The sequence below is a fragment of the Dendrobium catenatum genome, unplaced genomic scaffold (genome assembly GCF_001605985.2).
Source record: "Dendrobium catenatum unplaced genomic scaffold, ASM160598v2 fragScaff_scaffold_621, whole genome shotgun sequence".
NCBI lineage: Eukaryota > Viridiplantae > Streptophyta > Magnoliopsida > Asparagales > Orchidaceae > Dendrobium > Dendrobium catenatum.
The window spans coordinates 26,355,459-26,375,966 of record NW_021319083.1 but is presented as its reverse complement, the minus strand read 5'-3'; the positions used below and the strand labels follow the sequence as shown (position 1 = coordinate 26,375,966).

Below are 20,508 nucleotides of genomic sequence, written 5' to 3'. Positions count from 1 at the left end.
TGGGCAACAATTGATTGTTTCTTGAAACGCCAAGAAACTAGTGTGCAACTTGCACTGTAAGCATTCATAACTTTCCTATCCAATGTATCACGAGCCCAATCGGAATTTGAGAAAGCATGAAGTTGAAGAGAGCCTTAAGTGATGGGAAGCATGGTATTCCATTATTGTAACCCAAGGATACATCACAGAATATGAAAATGACCATTAAGAGGGTTATGCACATGTTTGCACATTTTGTTTACAGTAAATAAGATACCGGGTTTAGTGATTGCAAGATTGTGCAGCAAGCCAACAATGTGGCGATATAGCTCGGGATTTGCAAGAACATAATAAAATCTTTCACAAATAGGAAGCTTGAGAGAGAAAGGTGCATAACCAACTTATATTTTTTTCATAATCAAGGGATGAAACAATTCAACATCATATTGTGTTTGATGTAGTCCATGTCCGTGGGAAGTTTGCATAGTATAGTGTGTATACCCAAGAGTTGGGATATAACTCCAAAATTATGTAATTTAAAATGCTACTAAAAATTTGTAAGCAAATTGTTGATAGTAGAAGCGTCGTTTACCGTCAATAATATTTCATTGATATGTATTAAAAAGTAAATAAAGTTTCTGTTATTATTATAAAATAAGCGGTATGGATCAGACATATGTTGGACAGTCAAACTTTGTATTTGGCAACCGACCCATCAACAGTATGCTTGAATTTATAGATCCTCTTACAACCTAAAATATTTTGATATGTAGATAGTAGTAATAAGACTAAGCTACTTGGAGATTGAAGTGGACGAAATTCTTCAAATGGCAAACTATCAATGAGCATATTTAACTGCAGTTGAGAGCTAATATGAAAATGTTTTTTGATTTCATGTTGCCGATTTGAAGTCTCGTCACCATGAGGTGGAGGGTGCAAGACATCTTGATTGGAATGAAGGGAGTGGGTGAAGATTATGAGAATGGTGAAGAAGCAGCTGAAGAAGTATCTGGAGCGTGAGTAATGTGATAGATTAGCTAAGGAATCTGATAGTCAAATGGTGAAGCATGAGATAAATTAGTGGCAGTTGTATAGATTGTGCTTGTAGATGGTACAAGAGTGAGCATAGAAACACATGCAGAAGATGTTGAAATGGCTATGGAATTTAAGGCGGAAGTGATCTCTGAATCAGCACAGGGAAACATAATTTTATGGAGAAGTACATGAGAAACAAAATTTTATGGTGTAAGACACAACAAAAGGATTTCAGTGTAAATTTACAGGGAAAGTCATTCAAAAATTTTTAGATGGGAATACTAAAGTGTTTTATTGAATAACAATTGATATGAGAAAAATAAGGTTATTGTTAAAGAAGGAATTTGATTGATTAGATATACTGCAATGAGAGTGGCATCAATCTGCATTCAGAATGACATCAATCCAAATACAAAACACCAATGAGCTTGTAATAAGAGTGCACAAACAATCTCGATTAAGTGATGGAGCTTTCATTCAGCTACATCATTTTGTTCATGTATAGGAATAGCTATACTGATGGAGAATGCCTAGTTGAGCCCAAGAGGTTTTGAAACAATGTGTTGGAATACTCATCACCACAATCTAAACGAAAGGTTTTGAGAGTGAAGCATTGAATTGTCGTTAGATCATTTCTTTAAATTGGGTAAATTTGGAGAGCATTTCAGAGTTATTTTCATTGGACACAACTAGAAAAAAACAAGAACAGACATCAATAAAAAAAAACATAATATCCATTAAAAGAAGTAACAGAGGAAGTATCACATACATCTAAATGAACAACCTCAAAAAAAGAAAAACATTTTGATGTAGATAGAGTGCAAAATTTTCTATGATTTTTTAACTAATTGACATGAATTACATGGAGAAATAGATAGAGAAATTCATATGGTAGAATCTTGTTTATCTATACTAGATATAACAACAGGATGAGAATGAACTAAACAGCCGTGCAAAGTGGTAGTGGAGTTGATAGTAGAGGTTAAAAAGCAACATGGCTGAAGTCCCGAGATGATTGAGAATGAAGACAAATAGGACAAAGCCTGTCATGGCAATATCCTGAGAGAATTTTTCGATTGATCTTATGATCCTTAACATAATAGCTTTTTGCATTGAAGGAAATTAAATATGAGTCGTCGAAAATAAGATGATGAACGGACATAAGATTGTGGGAAACTTTTAGAACATGAAGATGTGTGGATAAGAGAAGCTTATGGTGAGTAGAAAGGCGGCCTTAGACAATATTGGGAATTGAAAGAGATTATCCATTCCTAACCACAAAGATTTCCAAGATAGATTTGCAATTCAATTAGCAGCTTGTAATCAAAGGCGATATGGGATTTAGCACCTGAGTCAAAATACCAATCATTGGGCTGAATTGGGGCATCTACAATAAAGGCCTGAGAAGTAGCTTTGTTGATGTAGTTCAATTTTTTTGTGATGCCAACATTTAAAAGACGAATAACCCAGTTTGTCACAAATATGACACTCAAATCCTTGTGTATTGTTCTAACCTCCTCACTGCATGAAAGATGAGTGACGCCCTTGAGGACCAAAAGAAATAGGGTTACACCCTCTAAACAATCAAACGAAAAATGGCTAATTGGTAGCTCTACCATGGCTTATTATAAGCACCACAAAGGGTTCTGAAATCTAAGCGACTTTAAATTCTTATGCAGCTTCATTAGCCAAATTTATTTCCTCATTGCAAAGCAGTGAATATAAATCATCTAAAATTAATGGCTAGATATTAGTCCTAATAGCAATTTTAAATGTTTGATAAATGGAGTGGATGAAAGTGTACGGAAAACTCAAGAGGGGTGAATTTATATATCTTTTAAAAAAATATAATTATACACCTAAAAAACATCATTTTTTTTTTGTCAAATAGTGTAAATAAGGCTATTTTCTTAAGAACAAATATAGAAAAAAATTAATTATACACCAAAATGATAGAAAAATATTTTTATTTCTTCTTTAAAAAAAAGTACTTTCAAAGTTATTTGGCAAGTTTAAAAGAAAAAATAATTTGTCATAACCAAACAAATATCCAAGAAAATTTTAATAATTTTCAATTAGTATTCCATCAACGATATCTCAATTAAACATATAGCCACATATGAAATAGTGTAAATAAATAAAATGCGGAAGAAAAATGCAAATAAAAATGAACAAACTGATTTATCGTGGTCTGACCTAAGGGGCTACGTCCACTCCCAAGTCCTCTACGTGGGATTTCCACTATTACTCTCTCCTTCTGCTCCTAACAAGACATAGAAGCCTCTCTCCATCCCAGAGTAATAGAGAAAGCCTTACACCGCTCTTCCCCTCGAAATTAATCCTTAGTTGCTCCAACTAAATTCATAAGGTACACAAGGCCTTTGCAAGATCTTCAAAACCTTTACAACAAGACTCCATAAAGCTCTCCACCAAGACCTTTGGCTTCAACACAAATGACTATAAAAATATGCTTGGAAACCAACCATTTAAACGCCCGAAACAAATTTCAATAACTCTCTCTAGAAATTAATCACAAGCTTCTCACTTCTCTTGTCTCATAATCCTCTAAAAAATCACTAGCAAATTTGTAAAAACTCTCTCTCAAAACTCTCAAAACACCTGAGAACTCCTTCACATGAGTTCAAGTTTCTTAGATATCATATATACATAAGATGGCTCCCATAGAAACCCTAAAAATATCGATTAATAGAATAGTATGCTTGATCTACAATCAACCTGAAACAATACAAGTAGTATATTCACCTTAAAACCCTAAAAACTATACTCTGCTATTCGATCAAACTATATGACATAAAACATACAGTACAATTAGCTCAATATGCTCTCTATTTATTCGAATTGTACTATGTGATTCATATAGTATGGTTTTTTTTTTAATTTGATTTTTAATTACTGTCATGGATTATCGTATCCTAAATAGGTAAATCTCATAGATAATCATACAGTATGATCTGTTCAAATTTGAATTTATCTATTTAAGAAGAGAGAAGATAATGACGGGTTTATATTTGAATATAATTGATTGCATGGCCTAACTTGGGTCGGACAATACGATTAATTTTAAAAAAATTTATGCATATTTTTTGTTAATTAACACTTGAATTTTCAAAATTACCAGCATGTCACACATATTGTACAATGCAATCCAAATCGTGCAGTACAATTTTACAACAAATCAATGTTTTAATTAACTAATCATTTTTATAACATATTTACTCTTATTTATGTGTGCTTGTTTGTTTAGCAAATCATATACCACGTATAATTACAAGAAAACTTAAAATAAAAATAAAAAATAAAATTATAAGTTTTATTGCTTTAGCGGTTTTCTTTTCTTTGATGGCTTTATTTCTTCAATAGTGGTTGATCACGCTTTTGTAATTACCATCTAGTGTGTGTCCAGTATCATCTGGTTTTCGTCTTCTAATTTGCCTAAAATGTTGGCTTAAACAAAAAGAGATTTATACACATAAATTCATTAGCTTAATTTTCACAACCAACAATGTCTATGATTTTCAAAATCTTAGTAATTTCACCATGCTCATAGGTTCAACAGTGGAGACCATTAAGAGTTATATAATAATATATTGATAATCAAGGGAGGAATCCATAGTTGTCCACCTTCGATTTTATTTTAGAAATATATTATTGCATAAATTGATTCTTCACAAAAATGTAATGAGCAAGAATGATTACTTGACTGCAATCATTTATAAATTTAAGATATAGGTTAATAAATGTGCAGTTATGGTAGATAACAAGGTAGCAATCAAGACTTGATCTACCAACATCCAAGTAGAGTATAGAGGGTTAGAAAAAATGTTGCCGGCGAGCAATGGAACCATCAAGATAACCTTCAACTTGAGCACGCCATGTTAGGTGATTTTTCCAAGTGTCAAGTGAATGGTAATGACATTTTTAATGGTAGACATCCAATACTTGAGGCGTCCGGGAAATGCTAACCAAAGGCATAGAGTCAACACCAATCTTCACATGAGTTTTCGAAGCGATAGAAAGGAGGAAGAGAGTATTGATGATAGACAAGAAGAAAAAATAAAGTCATGTGGCTTGAGGGCTTTGATACCAAGACAATTGATAAGAGGACAAAGATGAACATAATGGTATTTCATTACTCTAACAATGCAACAGTAAGTATCAAATACAAATTAGGGAAACCAAAATCAATATCGCCAATTGTGGTTATAAATATATGGCCTAGATTATGGCTTCATTTTAGACAACTTTCATACTGCTATGTTTTTTAAACTATAACCATGATTTTTATTTGGTCATTGCGTTTTTACCGCTTTCAATAATTTTTTCACCACTTTCAATATTTTTTTATGCTAGGAAGCTTCTTTCTACAGCAGCTTCAAAAAAATAGCTTTCTCCACAACAACTTTACAATCAACTTTATAAAAAATTGCAATCATCTCAAACATAACTAATGTCATTAGATATTAAAGGCGGGGATTTGGTGCATCATTACTGCATATAGGAAGAGGCAGACAAAGACAGATGCAACAGAACTTTATTCCATTAGCACATAGCACAGTTGAAGTCGAAAGGATCAAAATTTAGAGAAATATAGAAAGGCCCCGACTTCAAAGCAATGTTATTTTAAATACAAAGCTATAAATTTATGCTATTGTGCTATACCATTTCGAACGGTAGTCCAATTGGACGGATTTTTTTTTTACTTTTCTTTCAATGTCAATCAAACAGACTATTCTTGCCCAACTCAGCCCTCGCCGAAACACACAATGGGCCGAATTTCTCAAGAATATATTTTTGCCCTTCTTAAGGCATTTGAAAAGTGATAAGTAAAAGGTTCTGGTTTATAACTACAAAACAATTAGTTCCATAGCATCTTCAAGCAAATTATACTTTACGACACATAACATAATTGCAACTTATACGGTTCTTTGCATCATTTACAACTATTTTATTTAAAACCTCGCACATAAACACAAGAACTGCGTACTTAGCTGCACTTGATAATTTCTGCTATGATAACAGAAACATTAAAAAGACATGCATTTACTTATACAGCGCAGCAAGAAAAAAAAATCTAAAGCAACAAATAAAACCGGGAGAAAAAGGAACCAAGAATCCAACAACCAGAGAGACGCCTACCATACCCGAACCACCACAATCCGGAGAACCCCGCCTAAGCTCCAGGGGCAGCATCCTTGATCCGGCTCTGCAAATACCCACCATACTCGCGAGCGTAATCCTTCACATGGCTCGCCGTGTCGACGATCCGACTCCGGGCGAAATCGATCCGATCCGATCCAACCGGATGCCGACCTGTGAAGTACCGGTAAAGCCACGTCGCCACAGCCGCCGCCGCAACGGCGGCACCGACCGCCGACGCGGCTCCGGCAAGCAACACGAACGCCACCGCACCCACCGGAACCCACACAGGGCTCGTTATCAGTAGCAGCGGCCCGAACACGATAAGACCCAGCGTAGCCCCACTCACCGTCAATCCGGCGAGGATGAGAAGAATTGCGGCGGAGATGACGAGAGAAAAGAACCCCACAACCTGGCTCGAGGTTGGCGCGTGTTCCTGGATCCATCTGAGTAGCGCACTACCGACGCCGGAGTTGTCACGGAAAATTGCCATCGTTCGACTCCCACTTTGCCGATCAGCCATGGTTGGTCGGTAGCGTAAAGCTGTTGACAGCGAATGGTTGGTGCTGAAGGAAACTGAAGGAGAGGGGATTAATGAGGTGCGGAGCGGAGGACAGTCGGGGATTTAAGGGAATTGAAGGAATAGGGCGACACGTGTGGGATTTGGTTATTTACATTCCCATGCGTGATTACACGTGTGAAGCGTGAGAGTGAAGCGTGAGAGTGAAGCGTGAGAGCTTCAGGAGGATGCCACGGGTCTCGTTTTTCTATGGCTCGCAAACGACAGATTGTTGAAGAAAATTTCAATCGGAAGTAGGGCCAAAATCACATGGCGCCACCCCATTGCTTGCACGTTTTTTTTAATAAAATCATGGATACAGGTAAGTTTCGACTTACGTAGTTATTTAATTCTAAAAAAAACTAGATCACAGTAATAAAAATATTTTAATTGGATCCAGGTATCTCACATGTGCTTAATAGGTTTCAGAACGGGAACACTGACCTGGCAAACTAGCAGTAAAGACTCGATCAATACTGGTTGAATCCATCAGGACCCTCCAGGCTCTGTGAATTCTTCTCCTAAGTGGAGTTGCCTTCTCAGAGCAACTCGTTAACATGCCCAGTCAACATGCCATTAATGGCATTCTTTGATCCAACGGGAAGACACAAATGCACTTCTTCACACTAGACCAATTGTGAGTTTGCAAACGGCACACCTCAATTTTACTTGTCCTTCATATTGAAATGGCTTAAGAACCGTGCCCAACAGGTCGTTAATGCAACCAAAGGACCGGTTGTCATAGACTCAACCAATTTGATCCATCCAAAGGACTCGCTTTTCTCGACTCACCCATGAACACTTAGCCAAAGTGGAAATATCACATGAAGTAGCTACCATAACGTAAAATGTGTTTTAAACAATATGTATTGTCTCTTTTATTAGTGTACCTTCTTGTATTTTTGTGTAGCTTTTTATGTAGTCATTTGATTCCTATAAATAAATTGTGAAAATACACATTTTGAATATTTTTTTCTATTTTATAACTGTTGCGTCCTGGAATATTCGCGGCAGAAGAGAAATATATGGTTTAACGTCTTAACATTGTACGAAGATCCAGCACACAAGCAAATAAGAGAAGGGGTGAAACATTCATAAGAGACACTAGAGTTTTTACGTTGAAAACCCCTAAAAAGGGAGAAAACCACGGGGCCTGGCCCAGTTTTAATGAATCCACTAGTATTTGCAATCGATTACAAATGAGGCCCTTCCTTTGGAGAAGGGCTTGTATTGATGTAGCAAATATACATCATATAGATTGCATTACATAGTAGGAGTTACATATACATGTTTGTTTGGTCGGAAGGACCGTAGTCAGCAGGAGACCGGGGTCAGAAAGACCGTTGTTTGTTGATGGATGTCAGAAGGACCATAGTAGGAGACGGAGGTCTGAAGGACCGTAGTCAGCAGGAGATCGAAGTCAGAAAGATCGTTGTCTGTTAATGGAGATCGGAAGGACCATAGTAGGCGACGGAGATCGAAAGGACCGTAGTCGGTAGGAGACCTGGGTCAGAAAGACCGTTGTCTGGTGATGGAGGTCGGACGGACCGTAGTAGGCTACGGAGGTCGAAAGGACCGTAGTCGGCAGGAGACCTGGGTCAGAAAGACTGTTGTCTGGTGATGGAGGTCAGACGGACCGTAGTAGGCGACGAAGGTCGAAAGGACCGTAGTCGGCAGGAGACCTTGGTTAGAAAGACCGTTGTCTGTTGATGGAGGCCGGAAGGACCATAGTAGGCGACGGAGGTCGAAAGGACCATAGTCGGCAGTATTCTAGGAGAACTGTGGGCATCATGTGGTGGCTTGGTGGAGCTCAAGGCCTCAAGTAGTGGTCCGGCGGAAATCTGGGCCCATGTGATGTACTGGTGGAGCACACAGCCTTTGATGATGATCTAACGAAGGCAAGGGCCTCTGATGAAGACGTCGGGCCTAAACGTCGGGCCTTGAGCAGAACGTTGGGCCTTCAGCAGAACATCGGGACTTGAGCAGAATGTCGGGCCTTGAGCAGAATGTCGGGCCTTCAGCAAAACGTCGGGCTTGAACGTCGGGCCTTCAACAGAATGTTAGGCCTGAACATCGGGCCTTGAGGTCGTGGTGCGGCGAAACTCCGGAGGTGGTCCGGCGAGGCTCCGGCAGTGGTCCGTCGAGCTCCGACGGTGGTCCGGCGAGGTTCCGGCGATGGTCGAGGAGGAGCTTCTTCCTCCTCCTCTTCCTTCTCCTCTCCTCTTCTCTTCTTGCTTTGGATCCCCCTTGTAAAGAATGAGGGCTCTATTTATAGATTTTCTGGAGTGGCATAGCTAGTAAATAGGTGTGAGATCAGGGGCGAATAGGGAGTGGTCGAATGGACGGCCGATATTGAATCCTATGATCATGCACCGTTTGTTGGACATTTGAAGGCCTTAATGATGTCAGAATTCTGTGATCTTGGGCTCGTTGGATTCGTCTCGCCGAGCCGTTCGATTCGAGTATAAGCTCGTTAAAATCAAAGACCGTTTGGAAACTCAAATTGCGGTTTGAACCTTCCAACAGCGCTTCGGGTCCATGATTCGATCCTATTTGGGCTCGGATTGGGTCGAATTTGGTGTCGTTGTTTTTGTATTTCCGAGATGCTCAGTTTGACTATAAGCTCGCTAAAATCAAAGATCAACTGCTCCTGAATTTAATTTTTGAAATTTTCGGGTAGATTTTGCCTCGAGATTCGTGTCCGATCAAGATAATTTCATGATGACGTATCAGTTGCCCCCCTATTTTCAGACGTCAAAGCTCCAGGAGTCTGAAAATACTTATTCCGAAATTTTACACTGGCCGAATCGCAAAAATTGCGTTCTAAAAGTTGAACACTTGCACAAACTTAATGTTAGAGGCCCCGTTGAGCTCCGAAATTGTCGAATTCGAGTCCGAAATGTTGAAAAACGTGTTCGGGGACCCCAAAAATGTCCAAATCGGACCGTCCGGGACGAAGATCAGGGCCCGGGAACGTTTGACAGCCGGCTGCCATCGACGAGAGCCCGCGCGTTAGCGCGGGCTAGAGGGGCGCGTGAGGCGCCTCTTGTGAGGCGCCTCTTGTGAGGCTGTAAATTTTTTTTTTTCAACGTCTTTGTTAAACTGAAATATGCAATTTTTTTTAAAATTTTTTTTAATTAAAGTGGGCCCCACATGGATTTAAAAAAATTGAAAAAATCATAAAAAATTTCAGAAAATTTTAATTTTTTTAAAAATTCTAGAAAACTCTAGAAACTTCCCCCCTTCTCTCACAAAAAGTATAAATAGACCCCTAGGGCCTTTAGAAAGATTGCTCTTTCCCTCTTCTTCTCCTCTTTTCTTCTTCTCCCTCTGTCCTTACAATTTATGTATTTCCTTGATTTTCCAATGCCGCTCTATTTGCAAGGAAGTCCGGAGATCCCTCATTCTCCCTCTATTCTTACAATTGAGGCTTTCCCTCGGCGTTGTCCAGGCCCGAGGCCCCTCTCTTTGCAAGGAAGTCCGGAGATCCCTCCTTCTCCCTCTATTCTTACAATTGAGGCTTTCCCTTGGCCTTGTCCAGGCCCGAGACCCCTCTCTTTGCAAGGAAGTCCGGAGATCAATCCTTTCTCCCTCTATTCATCGAGAGATCTTACGGAGTTCTGATGTTAGTTGGTTGGAGATGGAGGTTAGAGAGATCGTTGTAAGGAGGGAGGTTGAAAATACTGTTGAAGTGCAAAAATCCGGCATCGATTGGGAGGCTGACAGCGGACAGAAGTCCGACGAAGGTTGGAGAAGTACGTCGATGAATAGAAATTCAACGGCATATAAAAGCCCGATGAATGTCCATCGATATGCAAGAGTTCGACGTCGAGTAGAAGACCGATGATAGTCCCGCAATGAGTATAAGTCCAGCGTCGTGTAGGTGTACAAAAACTTATTGATATGCAAAAAATCGACGACGGGTTGTAGTCTGACGGTAGATAGAACTTCCATGTCTGGTAGAAGTACGATGTCGGGAAGAAGACCGACAAAAGTCCATTGACGGACAGAAGTCCGACGGGTAGTAGTCCGACGTCGAGTAGAAGTACGGTGTTGGTTATCGACGGGCAGAAGTTTGACGACGTCTAATAGTTCAACGTTGAGTAAAAGTTTGGCGTTGGGTAGAAGTATTGTGTCGGGTAGAAGATCGATAAAAGTTTGACGTCGACGAGCAGAAGTCCGACGACGAGTAGAACTCTGTTGACAAGTAAAAGTCCGACGACGAGTAGAAGTCTGCTGACGAGTAGAAGTCTGACGTCGGGTAAAAAAACTGGGTCGGGTAGAAGACTGACAAAAGTTCATCGACGAGCAGAAGTCCGACGACGAATAGAAGTCTGCTGACGAACAGAAGTCCGACGACGAGTAGAAGTCCACTGACGAGCAGAAGTCTGACGATAAGGAGAAGTCCGACGTCGGGTAGAAGCACTGAGTCGGGTAGAAGACCGACGAAAGTCCCTCGACGGCCAGTAATCCATCGACAGGTAGTAGTCCGACGGCATGCTGAAGTTCGACATTGGGTAGAAGATCGACGAAAGTCCATCGACGGGCAGAAGTCCAGCGACGGGTAGAAATACAGCCTCGGACAGAAGACCGATGAAAGTTTGTCGACGGGCAGAAGTCAGACGATGAGTAGAAGTCCGCTGACGAGCAGAAGTTCGACGACAGGGAGAAGTCTGACGTCGGGTAGAAGAATTGAGTCGGGTAGAAGACCTACGAAAGTCCCTCAACGGCCAGTAGTCTGACGGCACGCAGAAGTCTGACGTCGGGCATTAGTCCGTCGAAAGTCCTACAAGGCAAAAATTCAGCGACAGGAGAAAATTCAACATAAGGTAGAAATTTAACTTTGTGTAGAAGTCCATTGATGACATTCTGGTGACGTTAACCAAGGATGTATAATCTATCCGAGGTTATTTGTCAGAGCCTTTGCTCGATGATGTTAACCGATATTGGATCCACCAATGAAGTAAGACCTATCCGAGGTTGTATGTCATAGCCTTTGCCCAATGACGTTAACCTGTATGGAAGAGGTCGAGAGAATCCACCAAAGGTATAAGACCTATCCGAGGTTGTATGTCGGAGCCTTTGCTCGACAATGTTAACCTGTGTGGAAGAGGTCGAGAGAATCCACCAAGGATGTAGGACCTTTCCGAGGTTGTATGTCAGAGCCATGCTCGATGATGTGAACCAGTATGGAAGAGGTCGAGAGAATCCACCAAGGATGTAAGACCTATCCGAGGTTGTATGTCGGAGCCTTTGCTCGACGACTTTAACCTGTGTGGAAGAGGTCGAGAGAATCCACCAAGGATGTAAAACTTATCCGAGGTTGTATGTCATAGCCTTTGCTCGACGACGTTAACCTGTGTGGAAGAGGTCGAGAGAATCCACCAAGGATATAGGACCTTTCCGAGGTTGTATGTCAGAGCCCTGCTTGAGGATGTTAACCTGTGTATAAGAGGTCGAGAGAATCCACCAAGGATGTAGGACCTATCCGAGATTGTATGTCGGAGCCTTTACTCGACGATGTTAACCTATGTGGAAGAGGTCGAGAGAATTCACCAAGGATGTAAGACCTATCCGAGGTTGTATGCCGGAGCCTTTGCTCGACGACGTTAACCTGCGTGGAAGAGGTCGAGTCGGATCCCCCTGGGATCAATTTTTTCTTGATTGGGAGGGGGCAAACGCCGTGTGTATCCCTAATCAAGGGTAAATAATGATCTATCTTTAGACCGTTACTGCCTTTTTAAGGTCGAGATTAAGACCTTGTCAAAGGAGTAGATGTCCGGTAAGGGGCTGTATAAAGCATATAACTGATTGGAAGTATCTTTGCATTTGCTGGGATTTTTCTGACATATCATCTTGATTTTAGAAGCCTTAGAGGAATCTTCTTGACTAAAATTGTAGTCAAGGTTGCCCCCCCCTAGTCCGGATCTAAATCCCAAGAAATTGATATTGTAATAGCTGATGTTAGGAGGTTCACATGAACGATCTTTTGAGGTTGGAGCAAAAATTTGCCCCCCAGTTGGGAACCAGGTTCCCACAGACGGCGCCAAACTATTGCGTCCTGGAATATTCGCGGCGGTAGAGAAATATATGATTTAACGTCTTAACATTGTACGAAGATCCAGCACACAAGCAGATAAGAGAGGGGGTGAAACATTCATAAGAGACACCAGAGTTTTTATGTGGAAACCCCTAAAAAGGGGGAAAAACCACATGGCCTGGCCCAGTTTTAATGAATCCACTAGTATTTGCAGTCGATTACAAATGAGGCCCTTCCTTTAGAGAAGGGCTTGTATTGATGTAGCAAATATACATCATATAGATTGCATTACATAGTAGGAGTTACATATATATGTTTGTTTGGTCGGAAGGACCGTAGTCGGCAGGAGACCGAGGTCAGAAAGACCTTTGTTTGTTGATGGATGTCAGAAGGACCATAGTAGGTGACGGAGGTCTGAAGGACCGTAGTTGGCAGGAGACCGGGGTCAGAAAGACTGTTGTCTGTTGATGGAGATCGGAAGGACCATAGTAGGTGACGGAGGTCGAAAGGACCGTAGTCGGCATGAGACCTGGGTCAGAAAGACCGTTGTCTCGTGATGGAGGTCGGACGGACCGTAGTAGGCGACGGAGGTCGAAAGGATCGTAGTCGGCAAGAGACCTGGGTGAGAAAGACCGTTGTCTGGTGATGGAGGTCGGACGGACCGTAGTAGGCGACGGAGGTCGAAAGGACCGTAAACGGCAGGAGACCTTGGTCAGAGTTGTCTATTGATGGAGGCCGGAAGGACCATAATAGGCGATGGAGGTCGAAAGGACCGTAGTCAGTAGTATTCTGGGAGAACTGTGGGCATCAGGTGGTGGCCTGGTGGAGCTCAATGCCTCAAGTAGTGGTCCGGCAGAAGTCTGGTCCTCATGTGATGTTATGGTGGAGCACACAGCCTTTGATGATGATCTGGCGAAGACAATGGCCTCTGGTAAAGGTGAGGGCCTCAGATGAAGACATCGGGCCTGAACGTCGGGCCTTGAGCAGAATATTGGGCATTCAGCAGAACGTCGGAACTTGAGCAGAATGTCGGGCCTTTAGCAGAACATCGGGTCTGAACGTCGGGCCTGAACGTCGAGCCTTGAGGTCGTGGTGCGGCGAAACTCCGGCGGTGGTCTGGCGAGGCTCCGGCGGTGGTCCGACGAGCTCCGACGGTGGTCCGGCGATGGTCGAGGAGGAGCTTCTTCCTCCTCCTCTTCCTTCTCTTCTCCTCTTCTCTTCTTATTTGGATCCCCCCTTGTGAAGAATGAGGGCTCTATTTATAGATTTTCTAGAGTGGCATAGATCGTAAATAGGCGTGAGATCAGGGGCGAATAGGAAGTGGTTGAATGGACGGCCAATATTGAATCCTATGATCATGCATCATTTGTTGGACATTTGAAGAACTTAATGATGTCAGAATTCTGTGATCTTGGGCTCGTTGGATTTTTCTTGTAGAGCCATTCTATTCGAGTATAAGCTCGTTAAAATCAGAGATCGTTTGGTAACTCAAATTGCGGTTTGAACCTTCCAACAGCGCTTCGGGTCCATGATTCAGATCTATTTGGGCTCGGATTGGGTCGAATTTGGTGTCGTTGTGTTCGTATTTCCGAGACGCTCAGTTTGACTATAAGCTCGCTGAAATCGGAGTTCAACTGCTCATGAATTTAATTTTTGAAATTTCTGGGTAGATTTTGCCTCGAGAATCGTGTCCGATCAAGATAATTTCATGATGACGTATCAATAACATTACTAATCTAGTAGAGCATTTCTCAGGATTTCCCTTAGCTCTTCCTAGTTTGTTCAAGTCTTTTTTTTTCCTTTCCATACTCAGCTTAAGCTCTTAGTTTCCTACCTTTTGAGATTGATTGTTTGTAAGATCAAGTATCAATCATGGATAAATTTGAATTCAACATTAATGTATTCGATATAATATAAGCATAAATTAGCACTTTCAACTTGTGTAAGTTAAATATTACAAAAGGCATTCTTATAATTAAAGAAGGTAGTAAAGCATTGTAATAGACTTGAACTATGAAGGGCATCTAATTAGATGATGGTAGGAATTTTTAAGTGTTAAAGTTCATAATTGGTAGTGAGTAATAGGTTGCAATTAACATGTGTCATGTGATGGATGGTTTATCATTCTCATAACATTAGGGGAGACAGGGCTACTTACAAAGTTATTATATGGCATTAGCAATTACAGTACATTTAATGATGAATGGCAAGGGATGTCAAAAACCATACAACAAATGATACCTAACTAGGTTGTTCTCTTAAACAAGCGTGCAGGTTGAGTAACTTGGAAGGTTGGATTTAGAAATAATGTTGATGATTATTATATGTGAAACTCCTTAAGTAAAAGAAGCTAAACTCTTAAACATTGAGACAACTTTTGGTATAATTATTGGAATTTCATTTAAGAAACTCCGCAATTAAGCGTTCTTATACCGAAGAAATCATTGGATGTGTGACCTCCTGAGAAGTTATACTAAGAGGATAAAACCTTGAGGCCCTTAGGCAAAAGCGAATAATATCTAAATAGTTAAGAGTTTGAACTGTTACAAATGATATCATAGCATTACACCAAATGGAAGATGATAACTACGTGTCATATAAGACAAAGTGCTATGTTGAACATTGTATGGGGCAAAGTGTTATGTGGCTAGACTCGCCACTTGAACTTGTAGGGGCCATCTCTAGAATCATATATGCTTGGTGGATGATTTTGGGATAAAGATGTTGACAATGACGTCAGTTACTTAAGTGGGGGAGATTGTAAAACCCTTAAGTAAAAAAAAGTTAAACTCTTAAACATCGAGACGCCTTTTGATGTAATGGTTGAAATTTCATTTCAAAAACTTCAAAGTTATGCATGTTCATTTAGGAGAAATATTGGGATGAATGCCCTCCAGTGAAGTTATACTGGCAGAACAAAACTGTGAGACCCTTAGGCAAAAGCGAATAATATCTCAATAGTTAAGAGTTTAGGTTGCTACATTACATGTTAGTTATTTATTGAGACATCAAATAATGGAAGATGTGGCATGTTAGAACTAAGGCAATAGAGGGTGGTTGTCTATGTAGTTATTCTGACATTAGGGTAATAGGATGACATAGCTAAAAGTTTAGCTTTATAAGTCAACATTCATCAAATGTCGATCTTCATAAAATTGATGAGGGACACTAAAAGTTGGACAATAAATGGCAATTTGCATAGCCATTTTCCTAATAAAATGGGAGTTAGAACTGTCACGACCCGACCCGACGGGGACGGATCCCGCCCGAGCCGGATCGCGACGAGAGACCTTTCTTAACCAGGATCTGGCTTTGGATTAGGTTACTGAACTGATCTTTCAAATTCTTAACTCAACAGAAGCACACAGAACAACAGAGCTACTAAAAACATCAAATGCAGCGGAACAAAACATCTATCTTTTCATTTCCTCAAAATAATCATCTACAGAACAGTACATGGCTTTCAACAGAAAGAAAGACAGAACAGAAAAGCCATGACTGTACAAAAATCAAAAGTACAAAAGTACCTAATCTGATCAGACTCTGAAACCTAGTCCTGAACTTCCTTGCCCTTCCCAGAACCTGAAAACCACCAGAAAGCAAGGGTGAGCTCAACAGCTCAGCAAAGCAACAAACCACCAATCTAAATTCTCAGAAAACAGAACCAAATTCATCGGACAGAAATCAGATCAGAAATCGGAACAGAATTGGAAATCAAAACTTACGGACATGTATCAAATCACATCATAGTCGTACAGATCGTATCAGAACAGAACAAATCAACAGAGTCAGAATCAGAAATCAGAATCGTACGGATCATATCATATCATAATCACAATTTCGTACAGAACAGAACAGATACAGAAAATAGTACAGATACATATAGCTAAATGCCCTGACACTGACGGAATCTCTATGGATTCCGGCCCCTTATGCCTCCCTTCCCAGACACTGACTGAATCTCATAGGATCCAGGCCCCTTATGTCTCCCTTTGTGCTCACGGCACCAAAACAGATGTGCTTATAGCACCAAAACAGAATTCATCGGATCCGGAACAGAACAGACATCAGATTTGATCTCATTGCAGATTTCCCGTTTCACTAACTGAATCTCATAGGATTCAGGCCCCTTATAACTCCCTTTTTATAGCTTATACACATAGCATTTCAATTCAGAAGAAATACGGACAATTCAGAAATTACCCAAAAATCGGGCAGCACAACGGCAGTATACGGAATTTACACAAAAATTCCTGCAAAGAAAATTTACCGAATTCGCACAGAATACAGATATCAACATTTCAGAACATTTATTCTACTGCACAGATAAATTCCAATTTCACAGAAAAATCTGGTCGACTAAAAACACAGTCGAATCAAAAATACCCGGACGAAAATCTTCAGAAAATAACCAAAATGTGCACACTCGGCACGTCAACAATATACAGAAAGTTACGCGGTAAAAACTGAGCCAATCAACAGATACGGACAAAAATCATTAACGAAAACGAAATCCGGACAGAATATACCGCCAAACATGACGGTTCTGAAAATTGAGAAAGGCGGAATGTGCCTTACTTCGAGCACAGCAATTTCCTCAACAGCCACTTCGGGCGAAAACGGCTCCGCGTCTTCCGAAAATCAGCTTTTCCACTTTTTCCTTCGTTTTTCTCTCTCCTCAGCTTTTTCTCTCTCTTCAAAATATCTCATTTCTATATATATCCAGACTGATCGTCCCGGACGAACGAGCTTCGTACCGGACGATCCATGAAGAGAGGAATTCCGTCCAGACGAAAAAATGACATATCGTCCCTGGCGAAGGGTTCACGGGAGAATTTTCGTCCAGACGATCCAATTTTCGTCCCGACGAATCATACAACCAAAACTGATTTTCTGCACAACCTGTACCGATCGTCCCGGACGATCCAACTTCGTCCCGGACGAACCTGGAGCAAAAACTGATATTACAAGAACAACCTAGAATTTTGAAATCATCCATCAATGCTTGTTAGATGTTAGACATTCATTGTTGGCAGTACTTAGATGACGAATGAGGGGAGATGTTAATTGATGAATTATGAGGGATGATGGATGATGAATGATAAGGGAAACCAAAAATCATTTGATGAAGGGTGGTTGACTTATTCTTTCTTTTGACACGATTTGAGAGTAGGTTTCCTAGAGACAAACAATATTATTGTCATTTAGAAAATATACAAAATTTGTCATTAGCACAAATTAGACAACGAATGATGATGGACATTGAAAGTTAGCAAATAGAGGGTGGCATGATTCGTTGTTCTTCTAATTGGAAGAAGGAGAAATGGAGTTGGAAGGCTAGTTTTGGTCATATACATTTGACTAACATAAACATTAGGATATTGAATAGTAAGGGACAACAAAATTCACGCTACAAATGAGCAATTAGCTTGTTGCTCTTCCAACATTTCAAACTATCAAACAAGCTGGAAAGTTAACATTAAATCTCAGTATTTGATCAATGTGAAATATCCATGAAGAAGGTTGTCAATGTTGAATTTATCCTAACATGGAGAAAAATGGTCAATCAAGTAGCTTGGTGTTGAGCATATCTATCTAGCATAGGTTCAACATTAGTCATTAACAAATGTTAGATGTTAACATTGGCATCAGAAGATGGTTGCATTGACATGTTTCCTAACAATAAGTGTAAACTACAAAACTCTGTTTCCCCATGGCGATAGTGAAGGATTTTATCTAAGGAGATCGAGTTATATTTTGCACACATTTTTAGAAAAAATGTTAGTGTATTATGACCAAAGTTATCCTACGAAGAAGTCAACTTATAAAACTAGATAATAAGTGATAAGAGACAAAGTTTAATTGGTGGAAACCTTTTATGTATATATCAGAGAATAAATTAACAAATAGTTATGCATATCAATATGCAACCCCTAAGATACCATTATAAAGGCATATATTCTTGTGTACAACACAAAACATGTTATGGCTTTTCAAAAGATATGATATTTGGGTGATGGTAAAGGGGTGGAAGAACTAGAGTTATGCCATCATTATCACTAGATCATTCCACCATGTTTTATCTTCTTGCTTGTTTCTCCTTGCTATTATTACTCATTCTTCTACAACCTCAAATTATTTCTCATCATTTATTGTTCTTTTTTTTCTTTTTCTTTTTTTTTCAAATTTGCTGACAACATTATATATAAATAGAATATAAATATGCATCAAGTATTTTTAAGTCTGTACATGACTATTGACATCACCAATAATTAAATAAGTTGCCAAAAATATGTGTATGGATGCGTAAATTCATCCTTTTGTGTCTTCAAATTTATATAAATTCATGTACATCAACAATAACGAAGGAAGTTGCTAGAAGCCTAAAACACATGTATGTTATTGCGCATAATCATATTTTTGTATTTTCAAATACATACACAAATGTGTACACTACAATAAATAAAGAAGTGGCCAAACATATCGTTACAAATTTATGCACAAATCTATTTTTTTACTTATTCTAAGTATATATAATTGTGCCAAAAAAAAAACATGTTATATAATTGTGCAAAAAAACAAAAAAAAAAAGATGTTATATAAACACAACACAACTATTTATATGTATAAGTTTGAGTTTTTTATGTTGTATATAATATAATTGTGTATATCAAAATTGAATGAAGTTGCCCGTAAGCATTTGTAAATAGTAATGTCAAATCATGGTTTTGCTTGATTAATATGTTAGTTTCTATGTGGAATATGATTGTGTGAATCAATTAAGTTGTATCGTTGACCCACAACTCAGTTATGTCTATCAAGTTCACCGGAAGGGTTGTAAGTAGGCCTCAATTAACCGTACAACATTGCAATGTTGTATACTTAGGCGTTGCAGCAATATACACTTAGGTTGGTTAGAGATAGTGAGTGGAGCGTTGCGGTGCTCCAAACCTTGTGTCGCGAAGCTACGAATTGGGTTGTGTAGTTTTATTTTTTTTTCTATTTTTTCTTGCTTAACTTGAAGGGTTGTGTTCCTTGATGTAAGTTATGTGTCTCTTTGCCTATTATGTGTAGAGAATGGTGTAATAGTGAATAGATACAAAGAGAGAGTAAGAAAGAAAAGAGTCTGCATAATTTCTCCCAATTTTTATTACATTTTTTGGTATGATGTGACTCCGTGATTTCTTCTCAAATTTGAGCTTTTCAGCTTTAAATCCTAGAATTCTTTCTTTTACCTATATTTATCTTTCTTATTTGTGTTTGTTGTATGATTTTATTCCCAACATAAGATTTGCACACAATTATGAGCACTTCAATATGCAAAAAAGTTGTCAAATACTTATACGCAGCTATGCACATCCATAATTCATTTCATTTTATTTAAAATTGTGCTCAATTGTGCACAACACTAAAATTTTATGAAAGTGAAAAACAAATGTTACACACAATTGTATAGTTTTTGTGTTCTCGGTATTATACATAGATGTATAAAACATCAAAATTTCATTCTTTAAGAAACCATGCCTACATAATTGTATTCAATTTTGATTTTGTATTTTTAAAGTTGTACATAATTATTTTCATCATCAAAACTTGATGAAGTTGCAGAAAAAAATGCTTTCATGTGATTGCCTATAGACAACACAACAACATTTATGTACACTTTTCTATATCACATGACTCATATGACTTGTGTATACTTTTGTAAGAAATTTTAGTTTAATAATATTATATTATT

The 20,508-nt window shown here is 39.3% G+C and overlaps 1 protein-coding gene across 1 annotated transcript; it reads right to left on the bottom strand.

Moving 5' to 3' along the window:
* Positions 1–5,872: 5,872 nt before the first annotated feature.
* Positions 5,873–6,786, bottom strand: LOC110108727 (oleosin 1-like). The gene has a single exon (XM_020839486.2). It carries the CDS (start codon positions 6,692–6,694, stop codon positions 6,206–6,208), a length of 489 nt encoding a protein of 162 aa, XP_020695145.1. The 5' UTR covers positions 6,695–6,786; the 3' UTR covers positions 5,873–6,205.
* Between the last annotated feature and the right edge of the window lie 13,722 nt (positions 6,787–20,508).

Excerpts from the sequence above, each read along its gene's own strand:
- LOC110108727 (XM_020839486.2), bottom strand. The coding sequence starts at position 6,694 with ATGGCTGATCGGCAAAGTGGGAGTCGAACGATGGCAATTTTCCGTGAC.